Source organism: Monomorium pharaonis, chromosome 3, assembly GCF_013373865.1.
Source record: "Monomorium pharaonis isolate MP-MQ-018 chromosome 3, ASM1337386v2, whole genome shotgun sequence".
Taxonomy (NCBI): domain Eukaryota; kingdom Metazoa; phylum Arthropoda; class Insecta; order Hymenoptera; family Formicidae; genus Monomorium; species Monomorium pharaonis.
The window spans coordinates 26,644,629-26,657,807 of NC_050469.1; the positions used below are offsets into that span (position 1 = coordinate 26,644,629).

Sequence of the window (13,179 nt, forward strand, 5' to 3'; positions counted from 1 at the left end):
ACAACGCTTTTCCGTGTATTCGACTTCTAAGAAAACAGCATGTCTTTTAACCATCCAATTATGAGATAAAGAGTCTGAGAAAGATTGAAACTGTTATAAATTAATACATTAGCAAATAATTGTTATACAGAAGAAACGAGTTTTGCTGAAATGAGTAAAAATTTAGTTTAATACAGATCTGAAAATAATTTTATTAAATTATCAAAATGAATATGAAGGATGTTTAAGGATGATAAGCAATGTTGCAGAAAGTTTTGACATTCTAACAACTAGTTTGAGCATCCAATATAATTATTTTAATTTAGCAAAATTATTCGCAAATCTGTATTCATCTAAATTTTTAGATACTTTAGCAAAACTGTTTCTTCTATATATTGTAGATATTTATTCAGAGGATGGACAAAATAGTGTAAATACCTGAGAAATTATTTTTTTTTCTTTATTTATCTTTATTTATCTTTATTTATATTTATTTATCTTTAATACAAATTCTATTATTTTATTTAGCAGAACATCTTTTAATTGATTACATAAATTATGTTGGAGGAAGACATTTGGTTCTCAAACTATTCTTCAAAATTACCCTTTGTTATTTAAAAGTAACATTTTATTTCAGCCAGTGTAATTGACTTAAATCTTATCGAGTCATTGTGAGCAGAATTTTGAAAAGAAGAGTGAAAAATAGGTATTCTCGTCCAATATCCCTGAAGTATCCTCCAATATCTCCGTTGAAAGGTGTTCTGCTAGAAGAATGATGTGACATTATACTGGTGACAATTTAAGCATTATATGACCTTATTTCAAACAGGGATAAAATCTGTATTGAAGACAAATGGCCGATATTTCATTAATGAAACAAGAGGTGCATTTCTCAGGTGTTTATTATTTTGTATAATGCGACAGTTGTGCCGTAATCGAACTTAATAACGCGCTCTGCGTGAATGCGCACGATACGCACGTGCGATTCCGTGACGCAGGCACGTTTCATCGTCATCGTCGAATCCTGTGTCACACGATATCGCGCATTATCATAGATATTGGCCGAGGGCTTTAGCTTCAGGGCTTCGGTACGTTAACGGGCCTCATAAATAAAAAATATCGTCCCGCGGCATGAAATCCGCCGCCGACAAAACGGCGTCTCCTCTCCGGGAGTTTCCTAGAGGACCGTGCCGCCGCAGCCGTCGTCGTGCTCTCTCTCTCTCTCCCTCTCTCTCTCTCTCTCTCTCTCTTTTTTTCTCCTCGGCCATCTCTTCGGCTGAGAAGTCTCGTTTCTCATCCTTTTCTTCCCATCCCTTCGAAATACACTTTACGCTCGATACGCCGTAGTACCACTTACGTTCTCCATACTGTCGCCCGTCTCGAAACGTAGCTGTAGCGACGAGGAAGCCGTTTTTTCCACATCGAGATAGCTCCTCTATGAAGCTTACCTTTCAAGCGCGTGAGACAGGTGCGATGAATTTGGAATTTTTCCTTCCAATGCAAATTTGCGGGAAGTACTTGCGTATATTACCTTTGGGAGAGATTCAAAAATCCAATTATATACAGAATACCTAATTGACATATTAAAGATGTCGAGGAAAAAAACGTTACATTTTTTTCTCTTTTTTTTATAATTTAGTGCTCGTTTTGGACGAAGCATTTAATTAACAGATAACTCAATATGATTCAGGGATATTATACTAATATTTTATACATATATATATATATATATATATATATATATATATATATATAAAAAGCTGAACATGTCAAGTCTACCTCAATGTTTAATAAACGCATGAAAGAGATTCATCCCGCATATATCATTATATTATATTATCATATAATTATTAAAATGTACTGATTTATTACGGCGGAATATTAATCCCAAAGTAAATCTTTTCCTGTGTTAGAGTTTTTATATTGGAAAATTATATCTCTAGAAAGAACGATATAATAATTGCAAGACTCTCGATTTTTATACAATCAACTAATTATTTGTTTTATTTATTTACCATTTTACGTCTAGAAAGAACAGTTTTTCCGAACAATTTTTTTCCATATCTAAAAATTTATTTATATAAACACAGATTTGGAAATAATTTTATTTGACTATCAAAATAATTAGATGTATAAGACATTTACGTGACAAGCTATACGAATACTATAGAATGTTTTGATACTCTAATGACCTGTATTTTGAGCGTTCTACAATTATTTTTATAATTTGATAAAATTGGTTTTAAATCTGTATTCAGCAAAATTTTTAGATATTTTAGCAAAATCATACTTTCCATGTAGGATAAATCACATTTTCCAGTCGCGTTCTTTCCCTTCCGATTTTCTCTTATTCGTCAGTACTTCTGAAATCTATCTTTGCTTGGATCGTGAAATCGGAACTTTAAAAACGGTGCTCGTATAAACGAGATAAAACGGTCTGCCTTCCAGTTGCTGGAAATAATTTCATTGCAAACTTTTGGAAGGAGAGAATTTCTCGGTGTATCCGAAAAGCCCACGTCACGAATCAAATTGGATAATAATCAACTAGGAATGGAAAAATTGAATCAAAATTTCCTAACCCTTCCTTCTACCCGTCTTTCTCTCTCTCTCTCTCTCTCTCTCTCTCTCTCTCTCTCTCTCTCTCTCTCTCTCTCTCTCTCTCTCTCTCTCTCTCTCTCTCTCTCTCTCTCTCTCTCTTTTGAAGGCGATGATATCCGGAGCATGGGTCGCTACCTTCGGTGAACTTTCGTAATTCGATTTTGCGGGCAGTGCAAACTTCATCGTGAATCATTTCGCAGGTCAGCTTTTGCGTTAGTGATACTAGTCTAGTTTAATGGAAACATGGAGCTGTTGCATCACATCCGGCAAGAAATATTTTGTATATTTCAACGGAATATATATACATATATTATAGATTTCATATTGTGTGCTTATACAGCTAAACGTACATGACGCACATGATGATTTGAAGATTTTTACTGTATCAGTTACATATGCATACGAGATGATGATAATTGCAGAGCAATTAATTATCCATTTAATTATTTAGTTAATTATATGCGGTAGTAATCAATTACTTATTTAGTTAATGGCATACTTTATCTCATCTGTTCAATGGAAGTATCGCAAACCGCATTGTTCCTCTCGCAATTATATCATACCGACCATTTTTGGTTAATAGCACTCTTAATAAAGTCATAATTTATCGCATAAAATATTTCAGTAATATAGATATAATTTATATTAATTTATACAATAAATTTCTCTGAGTAATTTAATGCATAATATTATAATATAGATATTATAGTTCAGTTTAATTAAGAAGAAATTGATATATTTAATATATATGTTGTATAATATCACTTACTTAAGATGGATGTTTAAAACGGGCCGATTTTTGCCCCCAAAAGGTGTAAGTAAAATAAATAGTATTTTTTGTAGATTTTGCCTTCCTGAATACGATAAAATTACTAAAAAATTCATAAGGCTTAGGGAATATCTTGAAAATAGAATATGAACATGTGTTCATATATAGAAATTCGGGTGACGTATGAAACCACCACGAAACGTATCCGTACAAGTTTTTTTTTTAAGGAGGAAGAAGATTGTTTTGTAATAACAAGCAAAATCAGGTATCCTATAGTAGATTGTTGCTCAATACGAGCTCGTATGTCATGTTATTATTATGGCATTTCACATATGCACAACATTTATCATATTATCATCAGCGTCGTTGATGCAAAACATTTTTTTAGAAAATGCGAACACTTGTGATTAAGACACAAATTGAAAAATAAATTATTTTATTACGTTGTACGCTATAATATATTTTCCAATAAATGAGAAAAATGTAAAGCAATTAAAAAAAGATACTAAAAAAATACCCAAAATATAAAAAATTAAAAATACACAAAATATAAAAGGAATTATATCTCGTCATCCTCGTTGCGATTTCGAGTTCGACGAGAGAAAAGAAATAAAAGGTTAATGAAAATTTAAATCAACTTATTGTTAGTCTTCTTATTAAGTATCATAATAATAAGAGTATCTAATAAACAGTTAAATTGATTTAATCTAAAAAAAACTTACAGCGCGTTTTGTAGTGACTTCATACATCCGAATATTAACATACATGTCTACATACTCTATTGCCAAGAAGTTTCCCAACGAATTTTTTAGTTTGAAAATCTGTAAAAGACTACACTATTTTACTTATACCTTTGGGAACAAAAATTAGCTCTTTTTTTAACATCCACCTTTGATATATGGGATATACATAAAATATTGGCTATTTTCTTGTTAAGCTATAAAAAATAAAAAATTAATTTTTTCGTATACCCGATTTATTTTATATAAACATAATAACATAATAGAAAAAATTTCAGTTTTAATAATCTTAGATAAAATTTTGAAAAATTGTATTTTATCTCTTCGTGAAATATTAGACTTTCTATATAATATTACCTTTAAAAGGATGACTTATTATAAAAATTCTGTTTAGATCTTCAAAAGTAGAATTATAAAAAATAAATGTATTAATTAATAACTTAATTATTTTGCAATTGAAATATTTATAACTCTTCGCAATTAAAAAGGCGATACTGGATGAATTATTAATATATCGTAAGAATTTAACTTTGGAATTTTCAGTTTTGTATGCTAAAACGAAAGGAGCATTTTCCGTCTAACTTCGGCGAACTTTGTTAAAAGAAATCGATAATATGTTGCTCTGTGTAAGGAAAATACTCGTTGAATTATTAATACAAAAATTCTCATGCATACGCAAATCTTGCGCTCTACGAACTCGCCGCTTCACTTCCCGACAGTTCCACAAGAAAAGCGATATCTTAGCGAGAAAAAACAAAACTCTTATACGGTCTTTACTTATTTAATGAAAAAAATTGAAATTGGTAATGAAATTGAGTAACGATTGCGTTATTATTATATTGTTGATGGTTCGTGCCGTCCGTATTCGCAATTTCGCGATTTCTACTTCGGAGATTCAATCTTTATACGCCATTGACCTGTTCATGAAATAAAGGATAATCCAAGAATCCGCTCGAGTAAAAATACGTCGGCAATTAATTTTTTTTTTAATTACAAGCGAGCGTTTTATCGACGAGTTTAGCTTCAAAAAGCTGTATATAATGGTGCTTATAATAACAGAACGACATATAAGCAAGATTATATCCTTTTGAACGAATTAATTCAGCCGTGAATATGATCTGCCACCGTATTGAATACGAGGCACAATGCGATACGAAAATTATGTTCAAATAATTCAGATGTTAATGATACGTTTGCTGACAATGGATGTAGGAATCCGATATAGAGCTTTCCGTAATCGGCGCGCTATCTCGAAACGTTGAGCATTCTGAAAATGTTAATAGATGCGTGTGCGTGTATACGCTTTTATTGCAAATCCGTAAATCGATGCATTATTATGGCACCATATCACCGCATTAAATAGACAAGAACAGATGAGATAAAATTCGCACTAATAGCTCAGTGTGCCGGTAATCATTAATTTCAAATCGCATTCAATTATAATTATCGTGCAAAATGACTGTGCGCATTCTTGCGGATACGTGGCACATGCATGCAACGCATTATTATTTCAACCGGCTCGACAGTGTTTTCCTTCTATCTATTCAGATTTGCCCTGTACAATATATGTTATAACATACGCACAGTTATTACAATATTAATAAATGAGTTTGAATACCACCCGATAATCGCATCTTTCTCACAATCTCTGCATCGATTATACTTAGACGTAATAGGTACGGTTTTGTTCTTCAAGTAATTTCATGTTTGTTACGTTCTATCTGTTTATTTGAGTATCGTGAGTTGTTTAATTTATGAATATTTTATTTCTTTGAAATATAAATAAATATTAAACGGTACCGAAGCAAATTCTGGGCTAATGGAAAGTAAAACAAATGGGGAAAGTATTAGTGCCGCAAAAATTATAAATATAAAATATTGGAAGTGCGTGAGACTTGCCCGAACAATGTACATTCTTGATAATGCTTTCGTTCGAAATCTGATTGAATTTAAGTGATACGTAAGGCGAGCACGAGATACGTTTTAACATCGTGTGTCACGCGAATGTGGACGTAACTCATGCGTCAAGATCACAAATCAGTCAGCGGCAAATAGGACACTAGCATAAACTAAAGCCGGCGTGCTCGTAAATCCAAATGAAATGGAGAACTCGCGTTGATTTCGGATCGGGCGCGACGCGTTCAACATTTGAGCCGCCGGCCGAACGCGAATCGCCAGCGTTTAACGAGTGTCCGAGCATTGATTTTCATTAACGAGAAACAAAGGCGAACTGGCATTTCCCAGCGGATTCGGGAAAAATAAAAAAAGCGCGTAAAATGCACGATCACTGAAAAGCTCAAATCTGCTAAATTTTTAAATTGTGTACAAAACGTATACCGATTGTTTGGATGTACGTGTAATATACGCGGTATTACGACTTGCAATTAATTTTTGGTTCGACTTCCGACACAAACGCAGTTCTTTACCTGTATTTTATTTTTATCTCATTAAAACCAAAAATTCAATGAAATATCTGTTTTTTAGAAAGATTGCCTGATCACTTATAGAACCAATAGTTACGAGATAAATAACGATTATTTTTTAGAAACGTTATTTTATAAACATTTAGAAGATGCAATTTTAACTTTAATATTCAAATATCATCGAAGGTCTTCGCTTTCATTCAATTATTCTTTCTCGCGTTACTTTTTGATATTAGACTTTGGAATTAAACGTAGGTACGTGCTGTCCGCTCGTGAAATGTGCCTAATTGTTATGAAACCCCGATAGAAAAAGATTTATAAAATTGTATGATAAAAGAATTGTAAAAGATTTATAATCCGTCATTATGAGGGCATAGTTGAGAAAATAGATGTAGAATCATTAACTTTTTATAAAACATTAATAAATATTTGCGCAATTAAACTTTGAAATAATGTGTTGGCATAACAATAGTGATATGACGAATCATCTTAACAACACATTTGCAAAATTAAATTTAAAAATAAATTGTGCAATAATTGAGAAAAATATTTTAGTTGTAACATGTTTAAAACATTTAGAAATATAATTGTGCACAAAAGACTCAAACTATTTCCCAATTATTCCTAAATTATGATGCACAAATATTGAAACATGGAATGTATAATATTGCATGTTTCAATATTTATGCATTATAATGTAGGAATGATTTAAAAGTTTCTGACCGCTATTACTATCAATGAGATATTTAATTCTCCAACGGACGCAATTAATCTGTCAGACAAAATGCCTTTTCTTAAATCTTTATTAAATGTCTAGTAAATAAGCGATATTTGTTAAATTCATTGTAATACCTTTTGATATTAATTTCGAATTAGATATTGAAGATTAAATGCTATAAATATTGCACATTATTATTGCTGCATTATTATTGCATTATATTGTGAAAATATTGAAGATTATAATGTAATAATTTTAAATGCTGAAATAATTGCAAAATATTTATGTTTCAATTTGTCTAATCTTTAACATACATTATTTAAGAATTATATCCTGCAAACTGTTACGTTATGACGAATCATCTTAGCACAATCTTTAATGGCATTATTGTACAATTTGCAAAATCTTCCTATCGGGGAATATGCCAGCGCGTAACGTGCAACATGAGTTACTGTGAGAGAGTTTAGCGATCCAATTGAAAATTTATCTGAGCCGCCTAATCCACTCGCGAGCCGGCTACCGATTGTACGTCGAATTTCAATGGCGGATCGCTCGCAATCTATCGAATTCCACGCGTGCACGTCATTATTAACGTACCGAGTGAGTACGTGAGAGCACAACGCACATGGCTGTCAGGCTCCTCTCGAAAAGGAGCAGCCAATCGATCGACGACGACGACGACGTCGACGAGACGACGAGTCTTACAGATATAACCACCGACAGTGAATAGATTACTTTCTCCGGTGCCCCTATTTTACTACAATACCTTATTGTACTACAAGCAAATCGTTATCACTAATGAGATTGCAGAAATACATTTTCTATCTTGACGCTTATACGAAAACTTTTGTAAAAAAAATATATATTTTACAATATCTTGTATCGATATCGTGTTAAATAAATATTGCAAATCATTCTTTTTATTTTAGATTAGAAATTCGTTCTTTATTGAAAATTTCTCTATTCTTTACCTATATGCATTGCATGTATTCTATGTATCCTTTTGTAACTTTATATATGTATTCTACTCTTGGCTTTTAAATTTATAATTTCGCCTCTTTTCTGCGCAATATCTATTCTAGTTATAATATACGCATTTTCATATTTACCTAATAAATTAGATTGTACTCTCTACGTTGAAATACGAGTCTATAATAAAGCAGTAAAAAGCTTTTATACGCTAAAAATATGAGATATTTAAAATAATATTTACCTTAAGATCGTTTAATTCTTACCCCAAATATTCTATGTGGAATCAACAAAGTAATTGAAAAGTTGATTAGTGAATGGCATATATTTATACTATAAAAGAGTGAATTGCAAGAAGTAAAGATTTTACTAACAGTAATAAAGGTAAGTGCTTTTGAAATTACGTCTCTTGATTTTTTTATATCTTTTATACTCTCTTTTTTTATCTTATATTTTATTTGATATTCACTTTAAAAGTTTAAATTAAAAACAGTTTAATTCTTCAGTTTTAAATTCTCTTCTTGATAAGCGCTATTTTTTAATTGATTATGTATTTTTTTATACTTCATCGATTTTTATGGATTTAAGTTTTAGTATCGGTAAAATTATAAATGACTGCAATTATATAATAATCACATTTACTAAAGATAAACGTAGAACGTTGAATATACATATCTCATTTCTTAATTTCATTTTTTAAATCAAAGAATATTAATAAACGTCGCGATAAATTTAAATTGACATTAAAGCATGGTAATACCAACGGAGATGGTCGAAGCTATTTTCGTGCATTGCCCATAATCGTCGCGATGGCGGCACTGCACTGAACGGTACGGTACAGTCAGGTACAGTACTACAGTGTACAGGTGTTAGATTGCGTGTGATCTTGCAATGTGAGATAAAAATTGAGTTATAAAATTTTTCAATCGTATGTATAATTTTTGCAGCTTTTAATATTATTATCAAATGTATAGAGCATCCCTTAATTAATATTTAATTGTCATACACACAAGATAAATAATAAAGAATTACTACAAATTTAACTTAACCTCAAAATCTTAAGTAGAATTTTTAAGTAACTTTGAGTAAAATTTAGTTATTTTATAGTTTTATCTATAATTTTTTAGAAAAATTAATTAACAAATTTATTGAATTTATGTATTATATTTATAATTTTGTAAAAAACATTTATATATACTTATATAGTGAATTTTCAATGTGTGTTATCTAAAGATACTAATTCATATTTTTCATTAGTTACATACAATATTCAACACAATATTATTATTGTAGAAATAAATAAGCAATCTTTTCCATCAATCTCTTCTCTATTTACAGGTTTTGAACTAGAATTGATATAGGAAGAAAAGTAACCAATATCTGTTCTAATTGAGGACGCTGGTGTGTGGGAAATGGGACCTGGTGAATTATATAAATTGAATATTTTATATAGTATTTTTTGGATAAGTAAAATTAATTATTTTATCCACAGATAATCGAGTTACACAAAATGAGACTATGCCAAAAGTCGACTTAATCAAAGACGGGGAAAAACTCAAGTCTACCGATGTAGTTTATATGAAACGTATGGAAGAGCAGAACTTTCAAAGAGCAAAGAAAGTACAGGGATATCGTAGATCTAATAATCGTACCGCTATCTCTTTGGGTCTTGTAGCACTTGGAATTTATGCTTATACCATATATGCGGTTAAACAAGAAAAATTCTTAGACGACTTTGAAATGCCAGAAAAGACGATTGAGAAGGCTTAAAAAGATACTTTATTAGAAATATGAAAGAAGCTTATGATTTATGTTTATTAAAAAGCTTATATTTTTCGCTTATATAATAAAAAGAAAACTTGTAAAGTAATAGTAATAGTTTTTCCTTCTCAGATATTATACTTTGTAAATTATCTTTTACACAAGTGTATCTGTAGCATAAGAAAAAGAATAGAAATATCTATTTAAAAATTAAGAATTATTTGAAGATGTCTGCTCCACGATTGCCACCACTTCCAACCATACGAGACATATTGAAACTATACCGCTTGAGTGCTATAAAACGTTTGTCACAAAATTTTCTCATGGATCAGAATTTAACTGACAAAATTGCAAAGAAGGCAGGAAAGCTCACTGGGAGTCAAGTGCTGGAAATTGGTCCTGGCCCAGGTGGATTAACCCGATCTATTCTGAAAAAGATTCCTGAACGATTAATAGTCGTGGAAAAGGATCCAAGATTTAAGCCTACTTTAGAAATGCTGGCGGAATCATTCAGCGTAATTAATGGAAAGATGGATATAATATATGACGATATCCTGAAAACGAATATAGAGAGTTTGTTCCCGGCAGAAAAAAAGAGAAATTGGACCGATAAACCTCCGGATATCTTCCTCATAGGCAATTTACCATTCAGTGTATCGACATATCTCATAATTAAATGGCTACATGCGATGGCCGAGCAACGCGGACCCTGGGCGTTCGGCAGGACAAAGATGACGTTGACGTTCCAAAAAGAAGTAGCGGAACGTTTGGTGGCTCAACCGTTCGATGAGCAACGATGTAGGCTGTCAGTAATGGCACAAACCTGGACATTTCCATCACTCCATTTCACTATACCTGGTAATCGAGTGATTCTCATGTATTTTATTAAATTTATTTTATAAAAATTTTACACTCCATTTCGTAATTTACAGGCGAAGCTTTTATTCCAAAACCAGAGGTTGATGTAGGAGTGGTGTCGTTTGTACCATTAGTCAAACCACGCACGCAACACGATTTTAAATTTTTTGCAAAAATAGCAAGACACGTATTTAGTTTTAGACAAAAGTATAGCATACGAGGCATTGAGTAAGTTCGTTTATCTTTTTATTTATTTTAGTCATAATAAACACAAATTTAGTTTTAGAAATAAATTTTTTTATATTTGTGTTTTTTTAAGGACTCTATTCCCCAAGGAAAATCGCAAAGATTTAGGTTTGATGATGTACAAATTAGCTGACTTGGATCCGACGCTCAGGCCGACACAACTTACAGTGGAGGAAATCAATAGACTGGCAACTGCCTATAAATATCTACTGAAGAAACATCCGGAGCTCGAGTTATACGAATATCGCACGTCTCGGCACTTATTACCGCTAAAAAATACGCAAGATGTTGTAGTAGAGGACTGTGCAGAGATGCCGGAAGAAATGAGTATCTAATCGGGACAATTTATACTCTCAGACATGCATCAAATTTCAGTTTTATTAAATCGCAGGTTGCATTGCAGCAGCATTAATTCGTTATAATTTCAGTTAGAACTGTGTGAAGGAATCTGTAAATATACATTTATATACATACACAGTATGGCTTAATTCTTAATTAAAAATATAGTACAATGTACACAATTTGCATTTTGCTTTTGTTAGACGTAGTAAAAATACTGTTAATTATTTGGAGGGAAAGAATAAGAAGATAATATTGGAGGAATGGAAATAAGTGTAGTTCCTAATTTTACAAGTTTTCGATGCACGCCGCGTATACGGGATGTATACACATACACACCCCTGTATCCTTGACGCTTCACGCGAATTTTTCGATGCTATTAATCTGCGAACCCTATGACCTCGAATCTAATAAAATCTACCCTATATTAATATCATTTTCGCAAGAAGCGATATTGGTAAAAAGAATCGCAGATGGAAAATGTGACGGATAAAGTATTTAACATCCGTAAATAATCTGCGAGAAGAAAACGATACCCAATACACCGGTCAATATCACAGCTACTCGTCATCTTTTTGAAAGGTTTAATCATTAATATTAAATAGTCCTATAGACATATATATTATGTATACCTAAACTTATTTATTAGGAATCGATGGAATTATGCACGACTCTCTCGAGGCCACGTAGCGTTTTATTTTACAGTGGTCGTAGGAAACTCAAGTTTCTGCAACGTACTGTAACACAACCGAACACAAACGGTTATACCTCGAATTCAATAAGAACTAGACTTTCGTGTCGCTCGTTGACAGCTGCGTGTCAACAAGCCGAGGAAATCCTTTGGTCTAGCGCTCTCTCTCCGCAATAAATCATTACCAATTCATCTGGAGATCATGAACGTGAATTTATCGTTGACTTCTTCGCACTGTGGAAGAACTTCAGTATTGCTTAAAAATGCATTAAGCGAATGCGATAATGTTCGCGTTACATGTACGCCTATTAAATCTATGCCTTTATTAGTTCCTCGCTACACCGCAAATCATGATATTAGGAAGAGCCCCTCGACGTTTACGCCAAGCACCGAGAGACTGCGCATGAGCTTGTAACGTTCGACACCATCTTTTTGTTCTCGCGCCGTCCTCTGCCTATAATAAATCAATTTACCATCCGTACTAATACTAATAATTTTCTCTGCAATTAAAATCCGTCACCCCTGAAAAAAAAACTAATGCCTTACCTTAAATATAAACGTCTCTTTAGAAGACAATTCCTGTATTTCGAAATAATCTTCGAGATCCGTTTCACAACATACTATGCATTTATCGAGGTATAGCGGCTCCTGAAGTAATATCGATGATTTAAAAAAAAATTCGTATTAATATTATTACGAAACAATAAGAAAATTATAACGTAAAATGACTTACTCGTAGTAGAGAATATCGTCCGAGTTTCTCTTTGACCAGAAGTAGAGTAGCTTCCTTGATACCTATATGCTTTGGAAAGAGCGAGTCGTCGTTAAATTCATCAGTATTCGGCTGAAAATAAAAATATATTTAAGCACAAAATTGTTTCAAGAGACATATTGAAAAACATGTATTTACCTTGCCATTTGTGACAAGCATGGCAGTAACAGGCGCGAGTTTAACAGTTCGACCGCGTCTCCAATTATTGTCAGTTGGCTGCGCTACCAAAAGACGTCCTTCGAGAACAAACCTAGCTTCTTCGTGTGCCCATTCTAAGATTTCGACAGCCATCTAGAAAAAAATTTATAAATATTAA

At 32.3% G+C, this 13,179-nt stretch overlaps 3 protein-coding genes across 3 annotated transcripts in view; 2 read left to right on the top strand and 1 right to left on the bottom strand.

Moving 5' to 3' along the window:
* Positions 1 to 8,996: 8,996 nt before the first annotated feature.
* LOC105835898 (cytochrome c oxidase assembly factor 3, mitochondrial) lies at positions 8,997 to 10,144 on the top strand. The gene is made up of 3 exons (XM_012679543.2): positions 8,997 to 9,124; positions 9,535 to 9,618; positions 9,689 to 10,144. Exons 2-3 carry the CDS (start codon positions 9,609 to 9,611, stop codon positions 9,964 to 9,966), a joined length of 288 nt encoding a protein of 95 aa, XP_012534997.1. The 5' UTR covers positions 8,997 to 9,124; positions 9,535 to 9,608; the 3' UTR covers positions 9,967 to 10,144.
* Positions 10,145 to 10,153: 9 nt separating this feature from the next.
* Positions 10,154 to 11,577, top strand: LOC105835897 (dimethyladenosine transferase 1, mitochondrial). Its single transcript, XM_012679541.2, has 3 exons — positions 10,154 to 10,815; positions 10,890 to 11,043; positions 11,135 to 11,577. Exons 1-3 carry the CDS (start codon positions 10,185 to 10,187, stop codon positions 11,394 to 11,396), a joined length of 1,047 nt encoding a protein of 348 aa, XP_012534995.1. The 5' UTR covers positions 10,154 to 10,184; the 3' UTR covers positions 11,397 to 11,577.
* The window catches only part of LOC105835896, a 115,950-nt gene continuing 114,193 nt past the window's right edge, over positions 11,423 to 13,179 (bottom strand). The window contains 4 exon segments of the mRNA XM_028193669.2: positions 11,423 to 12,545; positions 12,638 to 12,739; positions 12,825 to 12,935; positions 13,002 to 13,154. Coding sequence (XP_028049470.2) covers positions 12,417 to 12,545; positions 12,638 to 12,739; positions 12,825 to 12,935; positions 13,002 to 13,154 — 495 coding nt within the window. The 3' untranslated portion in view covers positions 11,423 to 12,416.